Genomic DNA, 26,572 nt, shown 5'->3' on the forward strand with positions numbered 1-26,572 from the left:
TACAAATTTGAAAAGCACCATAAGGAAGTATATACAGACTGCTGTGAGTATGTATTAGGAATTGATCTAGGTTGGAGACAGGGGCTTTGGAAGCCTTGCATGCGTGCTCAGTCACTTCAGTCAGGTATGACTCTTTTCGATCCAGTGGACTGTATCCTCCCAGGCTCCTCTTCCATGGGTTTCGCCATGCAAGAATACTGGAAAGGGTTGCCACGCCCTCCTCCAAGGAATTGTCCCAACCCAGGGATCTTCCTGACCCAGGGAATTATGTTTCCTGCACTGGCAGGGGGGTTCTTTATCACTAGTGCCACCTGGAAAGCCCTTGGATGGCTTAGTTGAGAATAAAACATTAAAAGTCTTGAAGGGTGAATGGAAATTAATTGGAAGAATAAGAGGAGGAGTACCATACAAAGAGAACAGAATATATATAAAGACTTGGAGATAACAAGGTGCATGTGAGACTCCTGTCATAGAGCTCAAAGAAGAGAGGGAACTTGTGAGGCTAGAGGAGGCAGGAACTTAACACCTCTTTGAAGTGAAGTGAAGTGAAAGTCGCTCAGTCGTGTTTGGCTCTTTGCAATCCCATGGACTATACAGTTCATGGAATTCTCCAGGCCAGAATACTGGAGTGGGTAAGATGTTTCCTCCTCCAGGGGATCTTCCCAACCCAAGGATCAAACCCAGGTCTCCCGCATTGCAGGTGGATTCTTTATCAGCTGAGCCACATAGGAAGCCCAAGAATATGGAGTGGGTAGCCTATCCTATCTCCAGGGGATCTTCCTGACCCAGGAATCAAACCGGGATCTCCTGCATTGCAGGTGGATTCTTCACCAACTGAGCTATCAGGGAAGCATCTCCTTAATAAGTTTGAATTTCATCTTAAGAACAGTGGGAAAATACAGAAGGTTTAAAGCAGGAGAGCAACCATCTGATTTACATTTCAAAAGTTTGCTTTGCTAAAGCATGGAAAATGGATTTGAGGGAGTGGAGCCAGAACAGATGCCCAGATCAGCTGCCACTGATTCATGATGAAAGCTAGAACAAAGCAGGTAACAGCAGTGATAAAAAGAATAGCTATTTAAGAGTTTAAGAGGTGAAATGGATTGAGTGTGAAGATGGGGATGGGCTCGGTTGTCCTGGTGAGCTGAGCGGATTGCCAATTTTCCCACCAAGTACAAACACTGGTGGTAGCCATTTGTTTTTTTTGCAGGGAAGGGAAGGGGGTTGTGGAGATAGTTGCTCAGGAGACTAAGGTTTCTCTCTTGAAGACAGACCTTCTTTGACTCTACATGGGTGGTATTTCAATCGAATGCTTACATAGCATTGTTTAGGACTATGGGGCGCCACCTCCACCCAGTAAAAAGTGAGTTAGTCACTCTGTCATGTCCAACTCCTTTCAACCCCATGAACTGTGGCCACCAGGCTCCTCTGTCCATGGAATTCTCCAGGCAAGAATACTGGAGTGGGTAGACATCCCCTTCTCCAGGGGATATTCCCAAACCAGGGATGGAATCCAGGTCTCCTGCACTGCAGGAAACTTCCTTACTCTGAGCCGCCTCCACCTAATAGGGCCCCAAATGTCCTTTATATTTCTATTACAATGATCCATTCCCACCGTGCTAATAGCTTTATTTTACTGCTGCTTAGGAAAACGTAATGTCCTGCAACTGCATGTCCTGATTTCAGGCACAAGTCTCAGATTGGACCTCTTTTGATCACAGGTGCCTGGTCCTGGCCCAACCAGCTGTGAAGAGTTAGTCACACGATATAAACATGGCTGCCAAGGGCCCACTCCTGGAGGTTGGGAATACTCAAGGTGTGGGAGAGGCCCGACATGCCAAAGGTCATGTACTTCTCTATCACCCTGCTTATTTCATTTATATGCAGAGTACCTCATCCAAGATACCTGGCTAGATGAAGCACAAGCTGGAGTCAAGATTGCCAGGAGAAATATTAATAACCTCAGACATGCAGATGATACCACCCTTATGGCAGAAAGCAAAGAGTAATTAAAGAGCCTCTTGGTGAAGGTGAAGCAGGAGAGTGAAAAAGCTGGCTTAAAATTCAACATTCAAAAAACGAAGATCACAGCATCTGGTCCCATCAGTTCAGTTCAGTTCAGTTCAGCCGCTCAGTCGTGTCCGACTCTTTGCGACCCCACGAATCTCAGCACGCCAGGCCTCCCTGTCCATCACCAACTCCCAGAGTTCACTCAGACTCACGTCCTTCGAGTCAGTGATGCCATCCAGCCATCTCATCCTCTGTTGTCCCCTTCTCCTCCTGCCCCCAATCCCTCCCAGCATCAGAGTATTTTCCAGTGAGTCAACTCTTCGCATGAGGTGTCCAAAGTACTGGAGTTTCAGCTTTAGCATCATTCCTTCCAAAGAAATCCCAGGGCTGATCTCCTTCAGAATGGACTGGTTGGGTCCCATCACTTCATGGCAAATTGATGGAGAAACAATGGAAACAGTGACATTTTATTTTCTTGGGCTCCAAAATCACTGCAGATGGTGACTGAAGCCATGAAATGACAAGACGTTTGCTCCTTGGACAAACCTAGACAGCATATTAACAAGCAGAGACAATACTTTGCCTACAAAGGTCTGTATAATCAAAGCTATGATTTTTCCAGTAGTCATGTACTTATGTGAGAACTGGACAATAAAAAAGGCTTGAGCACTGAGGAACTGATGCTTTTGTACTGTTGTGTTGGAGAAGCCTCATGAGAGTCCCTTGGACAGCAGGAGCTCAAACCACTCAATCCTAAAGGGAATCAACCCTGAATATCCACTGGAAGGACTAGTGCTAAAGCTGAAGCTCCAATACATTGGCCACCTGATGCCAGGAGCTGACTCACTGGAAAAGACCCTGATGCTGGGAAAGACTGAAGGCAGGAGGAGAAAGGGACGACAGAGGATGAGATGGTTGGATGGCATCACCTACTCAGTGGTCATGAGTTTGAGCAAACTCCCGGAGATAGCGAAGGACAGGGACGCCTGGCGTGCTGTAGTACACGGGGTAGCAAAGAGTCAGACACGACTAAGCGATTGAACAACAACAACAAAGGAAAACGTAAGTCCCTCCAGCCACCGACTCCAAGAAATGTTTGCCTAATTTTACGATGAAGTCCAGTACAAAGAGCATTTCTTAGGGAAGCCTTTTGGGCCTCTCCCATCGCCACGGATCCTCTCATTCGTCTCCCCACTTTATGCCTTGCGTTCTGCACAGCACAGATCGTACACTCTTCATCTTTGCGTCTCCGGCGCCCAGCGCGTGCCCTTCAAATACTGCGCGCTCCACATTTATTAATTAGCCACCTTTCCCAGAGCTGAGGTAACACCGCAGCGCCCGACAGGGACAGCTCTCCTAGTGAGCCAATTGCTCGCAGGAAGTGACGCACTGCAGGGACGACGTGCTTCCGGTCCCGGGTGTCGCCGCCTCCGCTGCAGGGGGACGGGTTTTTCTGGCCTGCTTAACTCCGCTGCTCTGGAGGATTATTTCCTGGTAAGAAGCTGCGCGTTGGGGAGTAAGGCCCGTTCCCTGGGGCTGGGAGGGCGCAGGAACTGGCGGCTAGGTCCCCGGGGGCCCCCAGCGCCAGGTGAGGCTGAAGCAACTGTAGTGGGGTAGCCGCTTGGGCCGGCGCGTCCAGCCTCACTGGGGCCGGTCGGGCGGAATGGACGCGACCGACTGGATACTCAGAGCTCCCCCAGTTCTTTGTTCTCAGGAGAAGGATCATCCATCTCCCCCTGAACGCCCCATTCCCCACTGTGACGGCCGCAGGATCTGCGGCGACGAGTGTGCGCGCGTGGTGTAAAGTGGCGTGCAGAGTCCCACGCCTGTTTATTGGCTCCTCCCCACCGCTTGTGTTGAAGGGATGTTGTGGCCGAAGCTGAGGTTTTAACACTGGTTAGTGCAGGGGAGAAGGCAGTGGCACCCCACTCCAGTACTCTTGCCTGGAAAATCCCATGGATGGAGGAGCCTGGTGGGCCGCAGTTCATGGGGTCGCTAAGAATCGGACACGACTGAGAGACTTCGCGTTCACTTTTCACTTTCAAGCATTGGAGAAGGAAATGGCAAGCCACTCCAGTGTTCTTGCCTGGAGAATCCCAGGGACGGGGGAGCCTGGTGGGCTGCTGTCTATGGGGTCGCACAGAGTCGGACACGACTGAAGCGACTTAGCAGCAGCAGCAGTGCAGGGGATGCTGCCCTAGAAGGCAGCGTGCTAATAGTCGGAAACGATGTGAAACAGCTGGGTTGGAAGTAGCTTATACTCTGATTACAGGAGACACAGACGTAAGGAACAGACTTTTGGACACAGTAGGGGAAGAAGAAGGTGGGATGATTTGAGAGAATAGCATTTAAACATATACTTTACCGTATGTAAAATAAATAACCAGTGAAACCTTGCTGTATGAAGCAGGGAACCCAAAGCGGGTACTCTGTGACAACCTAGAGGGGAGGGCGGGGGTGGGAATGGGGTTCAAGAGGGAAGGGACATATGTATACCTATGGCCCATTCATTTTGATGTATGGCAAAAACCATCACAACATTGTAATTATCCTCTAATTAAAATAAAATTAAAACAAGAGGTAGACTCGGTATTATCACGTGACACTAAACGAATATATTTTGCTTATCAATCTTCCGGAAGGAGTTGTAATGACAACTTCATGCTTCAGGACAGGATTTGTGTATTCTTAACTAATTTGCTGTATAAACTGTTTGTGATGAAATGGCAGATGGTGCAAAAAGATTGGTGCAAATAAACTAAGAAAACTGCAAAATTTGGGAAAAGTAACTTAATTTACTATTACCATGTAATTTCATTTTGGAAATAATTTGTTTTTTTTTTTTTTTTTTTTTTTTGCTGAATTGTTTTCCAGTTTGAAGCAAGTATTTATATGTGGTGTTTTTTTTTTTTTAATTGTTGCTTTTTTTTTTTTTTTTTAAACTGGAGTGGTAGCTTCTCTGGCAAGGGCTAGATTTACATTGCAGGTATGTCTATGCAGCATGTTATAGAATTAAATATATAGATCTCTAAGTTTTTAAGTTAAAAAGTCTTCTAATAATTAACACTCAACATATGGGTATCCTTGATATAGTGATATAGCATATATCTTTAGTTTAATTTTTTTTCTTTGAAATGATGACAAACTGGCCGTGCTTGTCTTAAAGATTGATACCCCTCTGATGAAGCTATGACCAGGTGGGCACGAGTCACTACCACACAGAACAAACGACCCTTTCCTGCAACATCATGGGAGGATATGAAGAAGGGGTCCTCTGAGGGACAAAGCCAAAATCTTCCAAAGAGTAAACAACTTGAAGCCAACAGGCTGTCCCTTAAAAATGATGCCCCCCAAGCAAAACACAAAAAGAATAAAAAGAAAAAGGAGTATTCAAATGAAGATGTGAATGGATTCATGGAATATTTAAGACAAAACTCACAGATGCTTCACAATGGTGAGGTGATAGCAACAGACAGTCAGAAAGTAAGGGAAGAAATTGAAGTTGCTTTAAAGAAAGACAGTCGTCGGGAAGGAAGACGATTAAAAAGACAAGCAGCAAAGAAAAATGCAATGGTAAGATTATCCCTTCTATCACATTATGTTGTATGGTTGGAAACTTATTCATACGCTCATATACATATTTTAGCAGAGTGTGATTGTGGCTGTATGCTAGACTTAGATGGCATCTTTTTGAGGGATAGTAGTAACTCTAGGATTTTTGTTTATATGCTCTTATATGCTACACACTTGATGTACTGATGAATTATCACAACATACAAAGATGGTGGCATTATCTCCATTTTTTGGGTAGAAAACATGAGTGTGAATTTTTTTTTTTTTAATTTCTGCATTCCCAAGACTAGATTTTCAGCTGTTTCAGACACAGGAAGTGAAATACTGGTATAATTCTTTCCCTTCTCTAGGGAGAGATTCTTCTAGCAGGGTAATACATAAGAATCAAGATTTGTTGCTATTTTACATTTTTATTTTTTAATAGACTTACTAAATGTAGAACATTGTTTGCAACAGTGTAGACTTGAAATGTTGCAGCTTCCATAAATGTGGTTTCTATTTGCAGGGTTATTTTTATGCAGTATCATATTTGGAGTGTCTTTTGTAAGATTCTTTTATAAGCTAATACTGATAAAATATTCCTTATGAATAAATTGGATAGAAAAGAGAATCATTTCTGTTTGGATCAAGATAGTCTTGTTTAAATTGTGGAGTTATTTTAAAATATTTTAAAGTCAAGTTAATTTAACATGAAGATAATTTTAAGATAATTTTAAGACTTTTCTGGTGGTCCAGTGGTTAAGATTCCATGCATCATTGCAGGGGGCCCCAGGTTCAAGGTTTGATCCCTGGTCAGGGAACTGCATCCCACATGCCCCCACTAAAGATTCTGCAGGCTGCAAGGAAATCGAAGATCTCGACAGTTGCAGTTAAGACCCAGCGCAACCAAATAAATTTTTTTTTTAATTTAAAGATAATTTCTTTGACATAGGTGGTGTGATGAATTGCATACTTTTTGAAAAAGTTTAGTATTATGACTTGAAGGGAAAATTTATATTTTTAATTAAGGGGAAAGACATTGTTTTTCAAAATAGGAAAGGAATTCTTTGTAGCAAAGCGTATGCTTTAATACCATAAGGCTTGTTGAGACCTTTCAATTCATTTTTTAACTTTTCTTAGTAGCTCAGACTAAGTATCGGTTCTTAATTGTTAGTTAAAAAATGATGAACTATTTTATCCAAAAACTTTTTCCAGTTTAAATAAAATGTCTTAAATATCTACCGTCTTTGATTATGACTGATACACTTACTCGTTGCAGCAAAAAATATCCTCCAAATTGCTAGGTAGTATGTAAAACAATGAAACCATTGCTCAATGTTATGCTGGAAGCAAATAATTAATCTTAGAATTATACATTTAAAATGTGCATATATTTTAAGATGAAACTTCTGTTTATAAATATTAAGGAATATGTATAAAAGATATAAAAATTATAAAGTATAATTTGGGGTATGAAATATATCTTATGATTTGAATCACAACTTAAATGGAATCACTTGACCCAAATTCATTCTATGATGTGAACTTTAAAAAGTGAAGGTATTAATTTTGAGTGATAATTTTTATGCTCATTGCCTGTCTCCTCCAGAAAACTCAGTTTAAGATACAGACATCTCCATTAATGAAATGAAATGTAATGAGTCCATATTTGCTTAATTCTTTTAAGCAATTACCTCCTGCAAAGATTTATAACTTTGTCTCCTAGACTGATAGATTTCAATTGAGGGTTTTCAAAAGCACTGAAACCCTTTGATGAAAATGACGTTTCTTACGGATTAAGAGGGTGTGAGAAACACTTTTTTCTACAGATGAAATACTGAGAGTTCAAAAAACAGAACTAGACAACTTTAAAATGGGATTGTTTTTTTGATGCCTAGAATTAATAGCGCCAGTATAGTGTTGCAGTGTGGAAACTCACTTTTTGTTTTCTCAGGTATGTTTCCATTGTAGACAACCTGGCCATGGGATTGCAGATTGCCCTGCTGCCCTTGAGAATCAAGAAATGGGCACTGGAATATGTTACAGGTGTGGATCCACAGAGCACGAAATAACCAAGTGCAAGGCTAAAGTAGACCCAGCTCTTGGTATGTTGTTGTTGGTTTTTCCTATCAATTTTTTTTCATTTGGTTAATGAGCACACTGGCCAGTAAGTAACCAACTAGTTTTTTCATTGTTGACAGGGTTTGTTATGAGTGTGCCACTTAATAGTTTGAAATCAAATGTGATTAAACTTTAAATTATGTAACAACAATATGTTTTCTTCTCAGAGTGTTTTAAAGTAATATGAATTACACTATATACATAGATATAGATAGGTATCTGTATCTATGTTGATACATATACACTCACATCCATACATGTATATAACTAAACAAGAACTGTTGATCATTACAGGTGAATTTCCTTTTGCAAAATGTTTTGTTTGTGGGGAAATGGGGCATCTGTCCAGATCTTGTCCTGATAATCCCAAAGGACTCTATGCTGATGGTGAGTACTATTACTCTTATATGTTGAGAATGGTGATGAGTTATCATGCAGTTGTGATTTAATTTACACTTAAACAGTTTTTAAATTCCTGAATAAGTGGCAAAATCTCTAGAATTTCATTATTTGTATAAAGCATTATCCTATGGTGGCTTAGAGGTAAATCCGCCTGCAGTAAAGGAGACGTGGGAAACGGGGTTCGATCCTTGGGCTGGGAAGATCCCCTGGAGAAGGAAATTACAACCCACTCCAGTATTCTTGCGTGGAGAATCCCTATGAACAGAGGAGCCTGGCAGGCTACAGTCCACAGGGTCTCAAAGAGTCAGACACAACTGAGCAACTGAGCACACATTCTATGTACTAGACTTTGTGTAATTTAAGTTGATACATCAAATCAGAAAAAGCTGACCTCTATATTTCAAACTATTTGTACTTACTTCAATATCATTTGTGAGAACATGTTATAAATAGCTACTTTTAAACCTAACAAGCAAAAAGAGTATTTCTCAAACTAATATAAGATTTAAAAAATAGTGTGGTGAATTTAATCTCAGTATAGCGTAATACTTTGGGTAGAAGGGTTTCTACTCACTATTCTGGATTTTTTTTTCTGAATGTTTTCCTTAGTTTATTGTCTGGCATGGACCATGTAACATTCTTACTTTTGGCTCGGCTAATGTCTTAAGGTGCCCACAATAAAGTCTGTAATGTTTAAAGCTTTAAGGAGGAGGTTGGCATATGTTAATGTGAGTCATTTATTAATTATGTCATTTATTAATGTGATGCTGGTACCGTTAGGTTCTAGACACTTCTAGTGTCATGTCCTGGGTTCCCTTGCAGAAGTCCAGTGAAAAAGCATAGCTTTGGAGTTAACACTAGTGAACGGAAGCAGGAAAGATGGCGGAGGAATAGGACGGGAAGATCACGTTCTCCCTCACAAATTCCTCAAAAGAACATTTCAACGCCAAGCAAACTCCACAAAACAACTTCTGTAGGCTGGCAGAGGACATCAGGCAACCAGAAAAGCAGACCATTGTCTTCAAAAACAGCATCCCCCCTCCCCACAGCGCGACTGAACTAGTGAGCCTAAAAACCAGCAAACAGAAGAAGTTAAACAGAGGGAACCACCTTGGAAATGAGCCCACACGGCCCATAACATCAGAGAAGAGTCAAATATATTTTTAATTTTTTAATATTTTTTAAAATCATTCTTTTTTTTTTTTTTTGCCTTTTGCTTTTTTTTTCTTTTTTTCTTCCGAGCTTTTTTTCAATTGTTAAGTCTTCTATTTCTCCTCTAATTTTTATTTCTATAACCTAGTATTACTATTTTTTAAAAAAAAAGACTTTTTTTTTTTTTTTTTTTAAGGCAAACACCATATATACTCTTTGGATGGTTGTTGGTGTTTTGTTTTGTTTTTTTTTGTTTGTTTGTTTTTTAATAATTCTTTTTTTCCTTTCTTCCTTTTTCCTTCTGCTTTTCTTTAATATTGTATCTTTGAAAATCCAACCTCTACTCCAGATTTTTAATCTTTGTTGTCAATTTTGTACATTTAAAAACCCAAACTTCACTACCCAAGTTTACCTGAGAGTGAGATTACTGGCTTGTCCACTCTCTCCTCCTCTGGCCTCTCCTTTTTCTCCACCAGGTGGCCTCTGTCTCTTTTCTCCCCCATCTCTTCTCTATCCAACTCTGTGAATCTCTGTGTGTTCCAGACGGTAGAGAACACCTAAGGAACTGGTTACTGGCAGGATTTGTCTCTCTCCTTCTCATTCCTCTCTCTTATCCTCCTGGTCACCTCTGTCTACTTCCTCCCTCTCCTCTTCCCCGTATAACTCTGTAAATACCTCTGAGCGGTCCTGACTATAGAGCGCACATAAGGAAGTGACTACTGGCTAGCTTGCTCTCTCCTCTCTTGATCTCACCGCATCTCACTCCAGTTACCTCTAACTACCCCCTCCATCTTCTCTTCTCCTTGTAACTCAGTGAACCTCTCTGAGTGTCCCTCAAGGTGGAGAAACTTTTCATCTTTAACCTATATGTTTTATCATCGGTGCTGTATAGATGGGGAAGTCTAGAGGCTACTGTGAAAATAAAACTGAAAACCAGAAGCAGGAAGCTTAAACCCAAAGCCTGAAAACATTAGAGAACTCTTGAATTCAGGGAACATTAAGCAATAGGAGCTCATCAAATGCCTTCATACCTACACTGAAACCAAGCTCCACCCAAGGGCCAACAAGTTCCAAAACAAGACATACCACGCAAATTCTCCAGCAACACAGGAACACTCCCCTGAGCCTCAATATACAGGCAGCTCAAAATTATCCCAAAACCTTTGATGTCTCATAACCCATTACGGGTCACTCCACTGCACTCCAGAGAGAAGAAACCCAGCTCCACCCACCAAAACTCCAACACAAGCCTCCCTAACCAGGAAACCTTGACAAGCCACTGATAGAACCCCACCCAAAGTGAGGAAGCTCCATAATAAAGAGAACTCCACAAATTATCAGAATATAAAAAGGCCACCCCAAACACAGCAATATAACCAAGATGAAGAGACAGAGGAATACTCAGCAGGTAAAGGAACAGGAGAGTTGCCCACCAAACCAAAACAAAAGAGGAAGAAGTAGGGAATCTACCGGAGAAGGAATTCCGAATATTGATAGTGAAAATGATCCAAAATCTTGAAATCAAAATGGAAACACAGATAAATAGCCTAGAGACAAGGATTGAGAAGATGCAAGATAGGTTTAACAAGGACCTAGAAGAAATAAAAGAGTCAAAATATAATGAATAACACAATAAATGAGATCAGAAACACTCTGGAGGCAACAAATAGTAGAATAATGGAGGCAGAAGATAGGATTAGTGAAATAGAAGATAGAATGGTAGAAATAAATGAATCAGAGAGGAAACAAGAAAAACGAATTAAAAGAAACGAGGACAATCTCAGAGACCTCCAGGACAATATGAAACGCTCCAACATTCGAATTATAGGAGTCCCAGAAGAAGAAGACAGAAAGAAAGATCATGAGAAAATCCTTGAGGAGATAATAGTTGAAAACTTCCCTAAAATGGGGAAGGAAATAATCACCCAAGTCCAAGAAACACAGAGAGTCCCGAATAGGATAAACCCAAGGCGAAATACCCCAAGACACATATTAATCAAATTAACAAAGATCAAACACAAAGAACAAATATTAAAAGCAGCAAGGGAAAAACAACAAATAACACACAAGGGGATTCCCATAAGGATAACAGCTGATCTGTCAATAGAAACTCTTCAGGCCAGGAGGGAATGGCAAGACATACTTAAAGTGATGAAAGACAATAACCTACAGCCCAGATTACTGTACCCAGCAAGGATCTCATTCAAATACGAAGGAGAAATCAAAAGCTTTACAGACAAGCAAAAGCTGAGAGAATTCAGCACCACCAAACCAGCTCTCCAACAAATTCTAAAGGATATCCTCTAGACAGGAAACACGAAAGGGTGTATAAACCCGAACCCAAAACAATAAAGTAAATGGCAACGGGATCATACTTATCAATAATTACCTTAAACGTAAATGGGTTGAACGCCCCAACCAAAAAGACAAAGACTGGCCGAATGGATACAAAAACAAGACCCCTCTATATGCTGCTTACAAGAGACCCACCTCAAAACAAGGGACACATACAGACTGAAAGTGAAGGGCTGGAAAAAGATATACCACGCGAATAGAGACCAAAAGAAAGCAGGAGTGGCAATACTCATATCCGATAAAATAGACTTTAAAACAAAGGCTGTGAAAAGAGACAAAGAAGGCCACCACATAATGATCAAAGGAACAATCCAAGAAGAAGATATAACAATTATAAATATATATGCACCCAATATAGGAGCACCACAATATGTAAGACAAATGCTAACAAGTATGAAAGGGGAAATCAACAATAACACAATAATAGTGGGAGACTTTAATACCCCACTCACACCTATGGACAGATCAACTAAACAGAAAATTAACAAAGAAACGCAAACTTTAAATGATACATTAGATCAGTTAGACCTAATTGATATCTATAGGACATTTCACCCCAAAACAACGAATTTCACCTTTTTTTCAAGTGCTCATGGAGTTAACACTAGTTATAGTCTCAGCACTACCACTCACTCACTGTGGGTCTTTGGCCAAGTTATTTAACTTTTCTCATCTCAGTTTCCTCACCTGTGAAATTGAGATGAGAAAATTTTATTTCATTGATTCTAAGATGCATGTTTTTTTACACATTTTAATATGTCTGAACTCAATGTATCTTACTATTGGTGCGTCTTATGTAATAGGCAGTTTTTTTTTCCCCAGAAAGGAATGTTTCAGATTTTTCAGAGTTCACGAGCCCATGCCTTTCTAACTGTGGTTAAGACCCAGGCTTCCATGTGGTGGCTCCTGGACACTCCAGAGAACAAGTACCTTTCATCATATCTCACTTCTCTTTCCCACATCTCCTTTGAAGGTCAGGGGCAAGAAATGGTGGGTTACAGTTTAGTGCTCTATGAAGTTAAAAGGAATGGAGAATAGACTTACTAATAAGTCGTTCTTGGCTTCAGCTACCTTTGCAGCTAACAAGGTTATGAGGACCAAACAAGCTATGAAAGTGCTTTGAGACATTACATGCCCTGTGTAAGTATCAGAGGTTTTCAGTGACTTTGTTCTTTTTATAGGTGGTGGCTGCAGACTTTGTGGCTCTGTGGAACATATGAAGAAAGATTGTCCCGAAAGTCAGAACTCAGGTGAGATCTCTGGGCCTCCTTTAGAAGGGGTGAGATTGAATATTCCTCTGTGTTTTTGTTGAATTTTGTAATTAACAACTCCCTGAGGTACAACTGGTTTTAAGGCTGTCTGGTTTCCTGTTACAGTGATGACTTCATCATTTCTTTATCAGCAGTACTAAGTAAGCATTAGCAGCTGTTCTCAGGTGGGGAAAAAAATGATCAGTAAGCCCCAGAGGACCCTGATTTTATAAAGCATCTTATTCATAAATATTTATATTTGCTAACTTGTGTGTTTAATAATAACAGTCAATTATGTTACTTAAAGAAAAATATTAATTTACTAAGAAAATGAATAGAATAAGTTGCAGTATTGTTATGATTGAGAATCCTCATGTATGTTCTGAAGTCAGAAGGATTCCAAGTTGTTTGCAAAAACTTCCAGAAATATTTAAATTGTGTAATCCACATAGTATCTGGACAGTTTATATATTTTTCCTAACAAATACTACCATATTTGTTACTTGGTCATCTAAAACTTCATAAATGTTCAACAGACCTAAGACAGATATTGGGGTATGTGGAGACCATTGTTACATTAGTTTGCCTAGATTAGAATGGTGACAGTCTGTGTGAAAGGAGGCAAGACAGTAGGGTAGCCCAGTAGTGCTTCTTGGAGAAAAAGTACATTTCTTTCTATATCAAATGGTCATAGTACTATACAAATAAGTCTGCCCATTCTTACTTCCTACCCCTAGCATTTGAATTTGAAAACCAATAGTTCTTGTTTAGAGTCTTGTCTAGAAGAAGATAGTCTTTACTACATTGCAGGCACTGAGATTGAAATGAGAAGTGGAATTTGAATTCTCCCTCCTGGGAGGATTGCCACTTCCCAAATGACAAGACTGACAAGCAGATGTTGTATAATTTCACAGGTGGAATCTTGTGCATTTAAAACTGATGGCTTCATAAGTCTTGCTGTTTACAGTCTCTTGGAATTCATTGACTCTGTAATGATGAACTCTGGGAAAGAATGAAAGAGCTTTCTCATCAACTTGTGCATTGCAAAGCAGTTGCTGCATTTTCCTAATTGGGATGACAAATTGCCCGTGTACTCTGAAATCAAGGGTTATAATCAGTTACAGAATTGCTCACTTTGCTTTAGTGATGGACTCTTCTCTCTTTGTGATTATTCATGTCAAAACTAGTTCCTTTGCTAAACCAGCACCAGTCAATCTAGGTGGGTGATTTGATCACTGTCTTTCTTACATTTTGACTTTTCTGTGTCTTTACAGATCGAATGGTCACAGTTGGTCGCTGGGCAAAGGGAATGAGTGCAGACTATGAAGAAATTTTGGATGTGCCTAAACCACAGAAACCCAAAACAAAGATACCTAAAGTTGTTAATTTTTGATGATTAGTACTGTTGTTTGTTCAACATTCTGAACTGGGCCTGCTTCACAAGTTGGAGCTAGACTGTCCCTTGGAGGCCTGTATTATAGATATCAGTATAATTTAGGTGTGATCAAACCAATTCCTGAGTTCTGTCCATCAAGGGACACTTCTCCCATTGTTTGGAGAAGATCGCTGAAAAAAAGTATAAGATGTTTAAAATGGATTTTCTAAAAGAATATATTTTTGACCAGTAGAACTTAGGTGTAACTAAGTGATTATATACCTGATTGTAACAATCATTTTTCTCTTAAAAACAAAATTATGCATTAATATGAACTATCCCTAAATATAGGGTAACTGCTTTGCATTTGGAATTGAATTTGTGGCCCTATTGTTGGTTCCAAGTATCAGTTTATCATTATGTTAGAAATTTATTTATAATTGCCATAAAATGTATTTTTAAAATATTAAATAAAAATTCATTTGCTATTTACCTAGTTTTATGAATACCTAATTTTGGATTGAATGAGCCTTGGTAATGTCCATGTAACAATCTCTTTGGAAACATGATCTTTTATGAATCCTAAATGAGATTAATTTTGATTAATATTTGTTTTAGTTTTGGCATAAATATTTACAAATTATTGAGGTTAAAATAGAAGAGTACCTCAGCTTAATAGCAGCTGTTTCTTTGCCCCTGGTTTTCAAGAGAGAGATTCCAGCCAAAATTCAGTTTGGGATATTTAACCAGAATGATGATGGTGTGTAACAGACTGTCTATTAAACTTAATAGCATTTTGTTCACATGTTTTAGATGAGTCAGGGTGAGATTCAGGCATCATCATAATAGAGTTAGAACACTAATCAGAGACCCATTAACTTCTTTGTTTGATTTGATGAATACATGCATACTTAATACATATATTTCACAAGGCTTAAGGCTCCCATTGTACTGTATAATGGAATGACTTCGTTGGATTGTGTGTTTCATTTGGAATTTTACCTGATTGGATGCACTTGTAACAAAAGGAAACAGCTGTGATTAGTTACTGATGTTTTCAAAAGCAAAATATTTACCAAATAAGAAAAGGAACACTTTTCTGTTTTAATGTCTGTACATCTCAATATTTCTAATCTTAATAAGAGCTGTTCTTTTTTTTCAGCAACAGAGGAAAACATAACCCAATTTGGCTCAGCATACCAGAGCTTAAGGAAGTGAGTGTCATTTTAAAGGAATAGCACAAGCCACGCAGCTGGAGAAGGATAGGAGTGCTGTCCTAGTCCTTCAGCCTGGACACACCCAGGTTTATCTCACCTATCCTATCTGGAGCAAAAGGCTCTGGAAAGTGAAAAACCCATCAGCTGCAAGCTAAGTCTGATGTTTTTTATATAGTCTTCAATGCAGAGAAGTCTGTTTTTGTTTTCCTTATGGTTACTTTGTTTCCATTTTAAGGATCTATTTACAGTGAAACTAGAAATACATTTCAGGTGTCCCATGTAAGGCTGGAAAAGTATGTGGACGCTTTGTTAAAGGAACTCACCAGAGGTGGAAATTCTGATGTCCTGAGAGATTGCAGGTTGCTTACTGTTGGTTATTTTCTTAACGATGAATGCTGAACGAGGAAGGCACACATGTACTTTTTCATTGTAGATTTTGCAAGGACAAGGACCTAACTACATTCTTGGTACTCTTTCAGGCACTTGAGATTGTGGCAGTGAATAAGACAGATAAGGCCACATGCATTCTGCTGAGGCTGAAGAATGGAAGGCAGACTTAGGCACAAAAAATACATATCAGAACTATCAGTAAAAATAATATCAGAATGTCAATATTTATAACATTTTATATTTTGTTGAATTCCCTTAAGACGTAGTTGTTAGCACTCTTCTTCCTTCTAGTCCTTTGGAAATGTCATCTCTTTTTACTAGCTCATCTCTCACTTCTCTGGGACTGACTCCTGAGTCTACGTCCAGTCCTGAGATCCTGGTTTCAGTTCTGTGTGCTCACCTGCCTGCTGGACATTTAATTGGATGCTGCACTAACACCCCAAACTCACAGTAGCTTTAAACTGAATCACTTCCGTTGAGGGGAAAAATGAACAAATTTCCTTTCTTGTCTCCATTTTATTTAGTACAGTCATATCCCTAGCCTACAGGCTCGAATCTCAAGTTATTTTTTTCTTGACATTCCCTCACCACACCCCAGATTTGATCCTCTCTGACTTTCTTTAGGCCTCTACTTGGCAGTCTGCATAGTAAAGAGTCTTTTGACTACCCTTATAGGAAATAGCTTTTTCCTCATCCCAATAACTTTTCATTCTCTTACTCTAAATTTTCTCCATAATTTAAGTCCCTGCCAAACACTATTTGTCCCCTCTCCACTGGATTATAGGTCACATGAGGGCAGGAATTTTGAGTCTTACTCATTATACTCAGAGGTGCTTGGTGCATACAAAGCATTCACCCTTGTTGAAGGAATGAATGAATTAAATGAATATGTGACAGAATTAGACTTCACGGAGAGATGACACATGACTGGATAGCTACTTTAGACTGGAAAATCAAGGGAAGGCCTCTGAGGGGAAGACTTTTAAGCTGACATCTGGATGGCAAGAGGGAATCTTTTATGAAGATAAGGAAAAAGAATACTTAGGGACAGAAAATAGTCAAAGCTGTGAGCTTGCCATATTTGAGGGTCAGAAAGAAGATGTGATCTTTTTGACTAACTTCCTTCACTTAGCATAATGTTTTCAAAGTTCATCTATAATATTCCATTGGTACATTGGTATACAGGGAAGTATTAGAAGCCTTGGATATTTTGATGTTTGATATTAAGTAAGGGCAATGATACTGAGGAAGGAGACTGCTCGGTGTAGTTGAAAAATAGCAAAGAGGCCAGTGTGGTTGGAAGAGTTGGGAATAAGGTAGTGAAGATCAGACAGTTAACAGGGGTCACATCTTACAGACTGCCAGTTTCTGCTACACAACCACCACAAATCAGAAGCATATGGTAACTGTTTATTTAGCTCATGCTTGTGAGTCAAATCTCAGTTCAGTTCAGTTGCTTAGTCGTGTCCGACTCTTTTCCCTGTCCATCACCAACTCCCAGAGTCCACCCAAACCATGTCCATCGAGCCAGTGATGTCATCCAACCATCTTGTCCTCTGTTGTCCCCTTCTCCTGCCCTCAATCTTTCTCAGCATCAGGGTCTTTTCAAATGAGTAGGCTCTTCATACAGGTGACCAAAGTATTGGAGTTTTCAGCTTCAACATCAGTCCTTCCAATGAACACCTAGGACTGATCTCCCTCAGGATGGACTGGTTGGATCTCCTCGCAGTCCAAGGGACTCGCAAGAGTCTTCTCCAGCACCATAGTTCAGTAGCATCAATTCTTCTGCGCTCAGTTTTCTTTATAGTCCAACTCTTAACATCCATACATGGCTACTGGAAAAACCATAGCCTTGACTAGAGGGACCTTTGTTGGCAAAGTAATGTCTCTGCTTTTTATATGCTGCCTAGGTTGGTCATAACTTTCCTTCCAAGGAATAAGTGTCTTTTAATTTCTAGGCTGGGCTTATCTGGATAGCTCTGCTAATATCAGTGGGGCTTGCTTATATCCATAAGAAGCCTGGTTTGAGGTCAGCTGATCCAAACTTCCAGATGTTCAAAGTGGTTTTAGAAAAGGCAGAGGAACCAGAGATCAAATTGCCAACATCTGCTGGATCATGGAAAAAGCAAGAGAGTTCCAGAAAAACATCTATTTCTGCTTTATTGACTATGCCAAAGCCTTTGACTGTGTGGATCACAATAAACTGTGGAAAATTCTGAAAGAGATGGGAATACAGACCACCTGACCTGCCTCTTGAGAAACCTATATGCAGGTCAGGAAGCAACAGTTAGAACTGGACATGGAACAACAGACTGGTTCCAAATAGGAAAAGGAGGACGTCAAGGCTGTATATTGTCACCCTGCTTATTTAACTTATATGCAGAGTACATCATGAGAAATGCTGGACTGGAAGCAGCACAAGCTGGAATCAAGATTGCCGGGAGAAATATCAATAACCTCAGATATGCAGATGACACCACCCTTATGGCAGAAAGTGAAGAGGAACTAAAAAGCCTCTTGATGAAAGTGAAAGGAGAGTGAAAAAGTTGGCTTAAAGCTCAACATGAAAACGAAGATCATGGCATCTGGTCCCATGACTTCATGGGAAATACATGGGGAAACAGTGGAAACAGTGGCTGACTATTTTTTGGGCTCCAAAATCACTGCAGATGGTTATTGCAGCCATGAAATTAAAAGACACTCCTTGGAAGGAAAGTTATGACCAACCTAGACAGCATATTGAAAAGCAGAGACATTACTTTGTCAACAAAGGTCCCTCTAGTCAAGGCTATGGTTTTCCAATAGTCATGTATGGATGTGAGAGTTGGTCTGTGAAGAAGGCTGAGCTCCGAAGAATTGATGCTTTTGAACTGTGGTGTTGGAGAAGACTCTTGAGAATCCCTTGGACTGCGAGGAGATCCAACTAGTCCATTCTAAAGGAGATCAGCCCTGGGTGTTCTTTGGAAGGAATGATGCTAAAGCTGAAACTCCAGTACTTTGGCTACCTCATGCAAAGAGTTGACTGATTGGAAAAGACTCTGATGCTAGGGAAGATTGGGAGCAGGAGAGAAGGGGATGATAGAGGATGAGATGGCTGGATGGCATCACGGACTTGATGGACGTGAGTCTGAATGAACTCCGGGAGATGGTGATGGACAGGGAGGCCTGGCGTGCTGCGATTCATGGGGTCGCAAAGAGTTGGACACGACTGAGTGACTGAACTGAACTGATCTAAAGTAGGCTCAGATGAAGCAGCCCTATTGCTTGTATCTCTCTTCCTTTTCCTGGGACCAGCAGACTAGTCCTGACCTGTTTTTCTCATGACAAAGATGTAAGAGGGCAGGTCCACTTGCAAAAACATCTTCAAGCCTTTGATTGCATCATGTCTGTTGATGAAGAAGGGGAATAGTGCACTCCATTGGCAGAGCTGGGGATGGTGGCAAGGGAGTGAATATTTTTGAAAAATAATTGAATATACCACATCATACCCCAGACTGTTATAAATCTTTGGCTTTTACTCTGTGCTATGCAAAATTTTTTACAGGTTTGAGAAGAAATGTGACACGATCTGATTGCTGAGTTGAGAGCGAAGGGAGGAGTAGGAATAGAAACAGGTTATATTTCAGATGATAGAAGACGATGTTTTGAATTAGGGTTATAGAGTTGATTAGAAGGAATCAGGTTCTGATTATATTCTTCACATAGAGTTGATAAGATTTCCTGAAGGAAGGGTTTATGAAGGGAAAGGTGGCAGAATTAAGGGATCTGTTTTGGATGCGTTGATTTTGAGATGACTATTATCTTTGTGGAAATGTCAACTAAGTAGTTAGATACACAGATGTGGAGTTCAGGAGAGTTTAGGGCTTGCGACGTAGATTTGGGTGTTATTGGCAAGTAGATATCTTTTAAGACCCAGTGACTGGGTGGACTCAATGAGGAATACAGGAGAAGAGACCAAGATGGAGCCCTGGGTGGTCTAGTATTTAGAGGTCTGGTGGAGGAGGAAGAACCACAAGAGGAGGCTTTAAAAGTGTGACCAGTGATGTAGTTTCCAAGAGCGACATGATGGAAGCCAAGCGGAGAAAATGTTGCAAAGAGAAGGAACTAATCAGTTTTGTTGATGCCGTTAATTGTGGCAATGAGAGAGGTCTGTGGAGTAGTGGAGGGAGAAGTACGGCTCATTGAATGAAATAAGGGTGTGAAGACCACGTTTATAGCTAATTGGAGTAAAGATGGGTGGCCTTTAGGAAGTAGGATCAGATGAAGTGTTGCTTTGCTTTAAGAGATAATAATGATTATGAAAATAATCCAGGAAAGACTTCTGAAATAGAGAAAAAAGAGAATTGAAGGAGTGAAGCCTTGGAGCAGGTTAGAGAAATAGTTCTTTGCTAGGGGTGGTTGTTGTTGTTCAGTTGCTAAGTCATGTCTGACTCTTTGTGACCCCATGGACTGCAGCATGCCAGGCTTCCCTGTCCTTCATCATCTTCCAGAGTTTGTTCAACCTCATGTTCATTGAGGTGGTGATGCCATTCAACCATCTCATCCTCTGTCGTCCCCTTCTCCTCTTGCCTTCAATTTTGCCCAACATCAGAGTCTTTTCCAATGAGTTAGGTGACCATCAGGTGGCCAAAATATTGGAGCTTTAGCTTCAGCATCAGTCTGTCCAGTGAATATTCAGGATTGATTTCCTTTAGGATTGAATGGGGGTAGAGATGTTTAATTTATTATGATAGGAGAGATGGCAAAGAATGGAAGGTGCATAGAGGGGGAAATGAGATGGGGGAAAAGAGTTTGTATTATACTCAGTGAAGTATTTTCTAAAGTTGATTAACTGAAGGACTAAGACACATGAAAACCTTGAAGGAAGGGAGGGCAGTGTGAAACAACACGCATATAGGAAACGCAGTCAGGTTATCAGAGCCCTTTTGAAATTTGTGCTCATAAATCTCAAGTGAGACCAGTCCGCAGTTTTCAGGTGCTCAGTGCAGGGTTGAGGTTTTACAAATACTTTAATTCAACCACAGTTTTGAATTTGCCAGACAAGCCAAATGAAAGCAGAAGGCACAGGGAGTGACATTAATGATAACCACGGACCCTAAGCCAGATAAGGAAAGAAGGGGGACATGGAGGGGGATAATGAGCTGTGGGAATGATAGAAATTAATTTTAAACCTGTTTTCAAGTGTCGCTAAAAATGTCACAAAATGAGGAAGGAAAAGATGGCATCAAATGTGCAATTTTTATATGGTACTTTATATACTTGCAAGTGTACAATGAGAGAGGCATTTTGTAATATTTTTCTGACTTTTGGGCTTCCCTTGTGGCTCAGCTGGTAAAGAATCCGCCTGCAATGTGGGAGATCTGGGTTCTGTCCCTCAGTTGGGAAGATCCCCTGGAGAAGGGAAAGGCAACCCACTCCAGTATTCTGGCCTGGAGAATTCCATGGACTGTGTAGTCCATGGGGTGGCAAAGAGTCAGACAAAAACTGAACAACTTTCACTTTTTCTTTTGTGACTTCTGGAGGTGGGTTACTGTCAGTAATTATGAAGGGTCTGAGATTATTAATCTAGTCTGTTACAGTTTCATGGATGTCAGTAGAAGGCATGAGAATCCTGGTTCAGGGACAAAGGACATTATTACTCATGACACAGCAAACAGCATATCATGAGTATTAACTTATTTGTGTTGCTTCCATTTTCCCTTAGCCCCCAGGGTGACATGATGGGCCCAGCTGGATGCTGTGGACATGGTGGGTTTGTGTCACAGCTGATGAACACAGGGCCAGCACTCTGAGCAAGTGGCAAAAATTGTAGCACACAGCACACAAGCCAGTCTTCTGCACCTTGAGAGGGAGCCGTTACACTGAAGTCAGGCTGTGGTCACCATGACCTACTGAATTGCCTGTGGGACTAGCATATTGCCAGTAGATAAGTCTTGCAGTTTGGCACACCGAGCGAGAACATGCAGGACCCCTCTGAGCCCATGGTGAATTGTCTGATCCAGTAGTTACACTACTTTCAAATGGGTAAAATGAATCATGAGCAAACTTCATAGTTTACATTTTAATAATTTATTCCAAGCCATTAAAGTTATTCCTTAACATATACATTTTCAACACATATTTTCAAAACTGCTTCTACAGATAGATCAATAAAAATTTCCAAGGTTTGAAATGTGCAATAAAAAATATGAATAAAACCACATGGTGGGTATATATAAGAATACACTGGATTTCTTTAGATTTTTATTAAAATTATTCATTATTTCCTAGTGGTATTTGCCGGAGAAGGCAATGGCACCCCACTCCAGTACTCTTGCCTGGAAAATCCCATGGATGGAGGAGCCTGGTAGGCTGCAGTCCACTGGGTCGCGAAGAGCGGGACACGACGGAAGCGACTTAGCAGCAGCAGCAGCAGTGGTATTTGCATATAAAGGTAGATATATTCTCAAGTATACAGATCAGTTTTCACATTTTTTTCCTCTAGAATTCTTTAAAAATATGATAGAAAAACTGAATATAGATCAGAAACTCCATTGCATTAAAACCAGGAAGAATTAATAGGGAAGAGTTTCCTTTCTTAATCAAAAAGCTTTCAGTACTGTTAGAAGCACTTGAAAACCCTTAGCATCAAGAAGGGCATGAAATCTCAAGTGTTCCTGGAGGATATTTTAGCACTCCAAAGGAGAAAGTGAGCCTGACTACATTTTTATGTTCCCTCTGTCCTTAGTCTCCAGGGGCTTGAGGATGGCTGCTGATGAACCAGCTTCACTGCTTACCCTTGGATCAATCATGTTTGCTTAAAGCCAGGGCACCAAAGAAAGCCGAGGAAGACTGTACTCAAGTCATCTGTTTTTGATTACCTTTCATTCTATTCCAGCCTCTCCAGAGCTGCTTTCCCTGGAATACGCCAGAAACATTCCCATCTCACAGACTTTGCCTGGGCCATTCTACAGGAAACGTGCTACATCCAGAAATCCTCATGGTTCAGTCCCTCTCTGCCTCTAGGTCTTCACTCAAATGTCCTGAGGTAGAGCCTACTCTGACCACCCTATTTTTTTTTTTCCTTAATGTTTTCTTTATTATTCCTAAACAATATATCAGGCCATCAATAACCAAAGCCCAAATCCTGGATGTATATATTTCTGTATTCATTATACAGAATATTTTACTATCTTTCAATGTGAAACACCCACCCCCCCACACACCTCCTTGTTGTTTAAAAGTCCTGTCTCATGGCCAGAAAAATGTTATTAAATATTACATCTTTAACTTGCAGTGGCCCTAAGGAGTAGATGGGAAGCTTCAGACATCTGACCCCAGTCCACATTCCTGCATTCCCAGGTGTGAGGGCAACTCCTGGAAGCCCTCACCAGGCCCCTCCAGCCCTGGCCCAGCTGGAGTGAGGGTGGCAGAGGTAAGGAGGATGGGGGAGGCTCTGCACCCCCACCTGCAAAGGACACACTCAGTGAGGCTGGGGAACCCTGGCCTCTGCACTGAGCCACAAGCGCTGGCCTCTCAGCCCCAGGGAAGGGAGGCCAGAAGCTGTAGAAGCATTTTCCTACTGCTTCTGGCAGGTGACCACCATGTTTAAAATATGAACAGCCATCTCCAACACCTCCCCAGCATGCACATCATTTACCCAGCTTTATTTTTCCATTTAACACTTACCTCCTGAAAAGTAAAGTGAAAGTGTTAGTTGCTCAGTCGTGTCTGAGTCTTTGTGATCCCATGGACCATCAGGCTCCTTTGTCCATGGAATTCTCCAGGCAAGAATACTGGAGTGGGTTGCCATTCCCTTCTCCAGGGCTTCTTCCCAGCCCAGGGATCAAACCCAGGTCTCCTGCATTTCAGGCAGATTCTTTATCATCTGAGCTACCAAACAGCCTATAGTATTTATTTACTTTATTATGATGTGATCAGTACCCTTCTGTTACTTGGTAAACCCACAGTGCCTAAAAGTGTCTCATACAGAGTAGATTCTTAATATTTATTGAATGCGTGAAAGAGCAATCAAACAACTTTCCATTAAAAAAGGAAATATAAACCTAAGTGCTGTTGTTGAATTTTACAATAGGAATGCCTTAGTCAGTTGTGTCATGATTTCAGGCAATAGATTTTAAACTTTTTGAAGTCCCCTAGGTAAAGCCTGAATGCATTGCTGTCTTTTCCAGTGTCGTGCCCTTTTAAAGAATCTTTAGTCCAGTAGTCTGAAAGTGAACAGTTCGGATTAGGCCATGATGACCTGATAATGTCATGTGACTAATAATATTAAAATGAGGCTAGTGTAGCTGATGTTTAAATTTTACTTTAAAATTTAATTAATTTAAATGGTCTCATGTGGTTAGTGGCTACCATATTGGACAGTGCTGGTATGGACTGTGCCTGTGTTATAAGTTAGAGTGGGCAACATCTTTGTATCTGAAAGTAATCCAGCCAAAGTTGCTCTATTCTTTCATTCAGAAAAAAGTTTCCAAAAAAAAAAGATACAAATTCAGAGATGTACGAAAGACAAAAGTTAAAAGCATTTCAGTTGTAGAAGAGGGCTGAAATTTTAGCATACAAAACTTTAGTGTACTGTAACCCTCTTTACTGCTCATTTTTTAACCTTTTTTAAAATCTAAAAATATTCTAAAAAATCTGCTTTTGGAATGTAATGTATAAGCATTTAAATCTGCCTGTCCACTCTTCTTAAATAAATGTTAATTCATAAGATTGGGACATAGTCCAAAATTCATATAAATGAAAACCTGTTGGCATAGATTAATAAAAATGATTACAACCAGGTCTGGACAGAGGTAAAGATTTGACAAACTAAAGCAAGATGTATCTAATCTCTTAAGTGCTCTAAACTCTAATGGAGAAGTCCTTCAAATTTTAGAAGTTGTCCCGTAGAGGAGGTTAACTTGATGTATGCTGGTTTGTCTTATGAGTCAAGACAAATCACAGAGTAAAATAATAAATGTAAAGTCTAGGGAATAAAGTTCTAATGTAATGATTATGAAAGAAGAGCTCAGGTCATTCTTTCTCTACAATATCACATTTTGCAGGTACTTTGTGAGTGTATATAGCAATAGATACTAAATGGGTGAGCTACCTTGATATATGTTAAATGACACCAAGAAAGTAGTTCCTATTACTAAAATTGATTGGATCCCATTATGTTTTAATGTCTTCCTAATTTAAAGCTCTAAAACATGTAATACATCTTGTTAGGTGCTTCTGACACACTGATACCTGCTGTACATGGAACAACCCCACACTATTCATCACCTAGCCAACGTATCATTTCTGATTTTATAATATTTTATAAAATTTCAAACAGAATGTTTCACCCCTCTAGCCTAAAAATGTTTTGATTGTTTTAACCAAACTTTCACCATTTTATAGAACACACAATATTGATTATGAGAAATTTTTCATCGCCTGTGCCTCTGGAAGGTAGCAGAGCCACAGATGATCTAAAAACAGAGTCTTAGAGCTCTTTTAATCTCAACCCAAATCACTGGTATTTGACTTGAGATGCATTTTGTTTTTTAACCTCTTCACAACTGCATTTTTCTTAGACTGATACGAAATTATTTGTGGCCGAGAAACTTGTCAAGTGTCAGGACTAAGAGAGTTTGGAATTGGAAGTGGGAAATAAAATGACAGATAATTTAAAGTACGCTTATCAGCCCATCATCAGTAGCACTCTCTATGAACTGTATACAGGAGGCTGCTGTGTCTTCGATAGATTTTGACCAGCCACCAAGGTTTCCAGCAAAGTAAGGAAGGATGCTAGCAGAAATCTGGTTAAGGTAAGATACCTGTTTCAAGAAAACAAAGTGAAACAAAACAATATTTTAATTTCTCATTCATTGGAGCTTTTTCAAGCAAGCATCTCAATCTTTTTGGTGTAGGGGAGGCTATGACCCCAGTCCCTTGGAAATGGATCTGAAAGGATGACCTGAGGATTCTCTGGTGGGTGTGGGTGGACACACATTACAGAACTACAGTTAATTTAGCAAATCCAGGTAAATGGTTTCTCTGCCTCTGTAGGAGAAAATTAGTGTGCACGTTTCATTGAACTTACGGTACATGAACTGCTGCCAGTAGCATGGATGAGAAATCCGGCACATGCGATTTCACTTCTGACATACTGTGGAGAAGGTGGGACTGATGGCAGAATAACCGACCTCACTGCCACCACGTAAGTGTGACTGAAAGATAAAAGGACGTTTTCTAAGTTCTTGAGAGAAATGAAGAACAGTGAATGAAACAGTAAATGGTGAAGAAAAGTAAATTTCTACAGTTAATGCAACTCGTTTATATAGTGGAAGTAAAACTATGAAGACCCAGATGTTTTACATGAGTGGCATGCATAAAAAACGTTCTCTATGGCTACATTCAAGTATAGGAAATAGTAATAAGGGCCATAGATATTTTCTGCCTAAAAATTATGTATGCTTTGCATGACTCTGCAGAGCTGTAGTCAGACTCCAAACTTGTGTGTGTGTATACTCTAATGGGTTGTTATTTCAGTCTCGTCCACTTTTTTAATGGAAAAAATAATACCATTGTATTAAAGAACCTTCAAACAATAGGAACCCTGTACATTAGAAAACAGAAGTTATCCTTCAGTCTACCTTAACCACAGTATATTCCTATCCTAGAGAGGACCACCAATAAAATTAACATTTTATTGTGACCCTCTATTTTATTCACACCCTCTGGAGGGTCTGAATGGACATATTCAGATTTTTACATAA

The 26,572-nt window shown here is 40.2% G+C and overlaps 2 protein-coding genes and 1 long non-coding RNA gene across 9 annotated transcripts in view; 2 read left to right on the forward strand and 1 right to left on the reverse strand.

The window, feature by feature from the left end:
- The first annotated feature begins 3,420 nt into the window (after positions 1–3,420).
- Positions 3,421–14,709, forward strand: ZCCHC9 (zinc finger CCHC-type containing 9). Its single transcript, XM_004023488.5, has 6 exons — positions 3,421–3,504; positions 5,177–5,583; positions 7,517–7,667; positions 7,978–8,070; positions 12,774–12,842; positions 14,117–14,709. The coding sequence occupies exons 2-6, from the start codon at positions 5,200–5,202 to the stop codon at positions 14,233–14,235; spliced, it is 816 nt and encodes a 271-aa protein (XP_004023537.1). The 5' UTR covers positions 3,421–3,504; positions 5,177–5,199; the 3' UTR covers positions 14,236–14,709.
- A 7,168-nt stretch (positions 14,710–21,877) lies between these two features.
- ACOT12 (acyl-CoA thioesterase 12) overlaps positions 21,878–26,572 on the reverse strand; it is a 44,270-nt gene continuing 39,575 nt past the window's right edge. For 2 of the 4 annotated variants that reach the window (XR_009600729.1, XR_009600728.1), the window contains 3 exons: positions 25,897–26,023; positions 23,669–25,630; positions 21,878–22,141 (listed from right to left, as the gene is read on the reverse strand). Coding sequence is in view for 2 of the 4 variants with exons in the window: in XM_042250724.2 (XP_042106658.1) it covers positions 25,481–25,630; positions 25,897–26,023 (277 nt within the window). In the remaining 2 variants the exon portion in view is untranslated. Of the gene's footprint in view, positions 25,631–25,896; positions 26,024–26,572 lie in introns of all 4 variants that reach the window. The other 2 variants (XM_042250724.2, XM_012178915.5) reach the window with 1 other exon arrangement.
- LOC106990145 (uncharacterized) overlaps positions 22,105–26,572 on the forward strand; it is a 55,487-nt gene continuing 51,019 nt past the window's right edge. For 3 of the 4 annotated variants that reach the window (XR_009600730.1, XR_009600732.1, XR_009600733.1), the window contains exons 1-5: positions 22,144–22,257; positions 22,702–22,851; positions 23,101–23,238; positions 25,536–25,621; positions 25,863–26,013. This is a non-coding gene — a long non-coding RNA (uncharacterized LOC106990145). Of the gene's footprint in view, positions 22,258–22,701; positions 22,852–23,100; positions 23,239–25,535; positions 25,622–25,862; positions 26,014–26,572 lie in introns of all 4 variants that reach the window. The other variant, XR_009600731.1, reaches the window with a different exon arrangement.

The sequence above is a fragment of the Ovis aries genome, chromosome 5, assembly GCF_016772045.2.
Source record: "Ovis aries strain OAR_USU_Benz2616 breed Rambouillet chromosome 5, ARS-UI_Ramb_v3.0, whole genome shotgun sequence".
NCBI classification, from domain to species: Eukaryota; Metazoa; Chordata; class Mammalia; order Artiodactyla; family Bovidae; genus Ovis; species Ovis aries.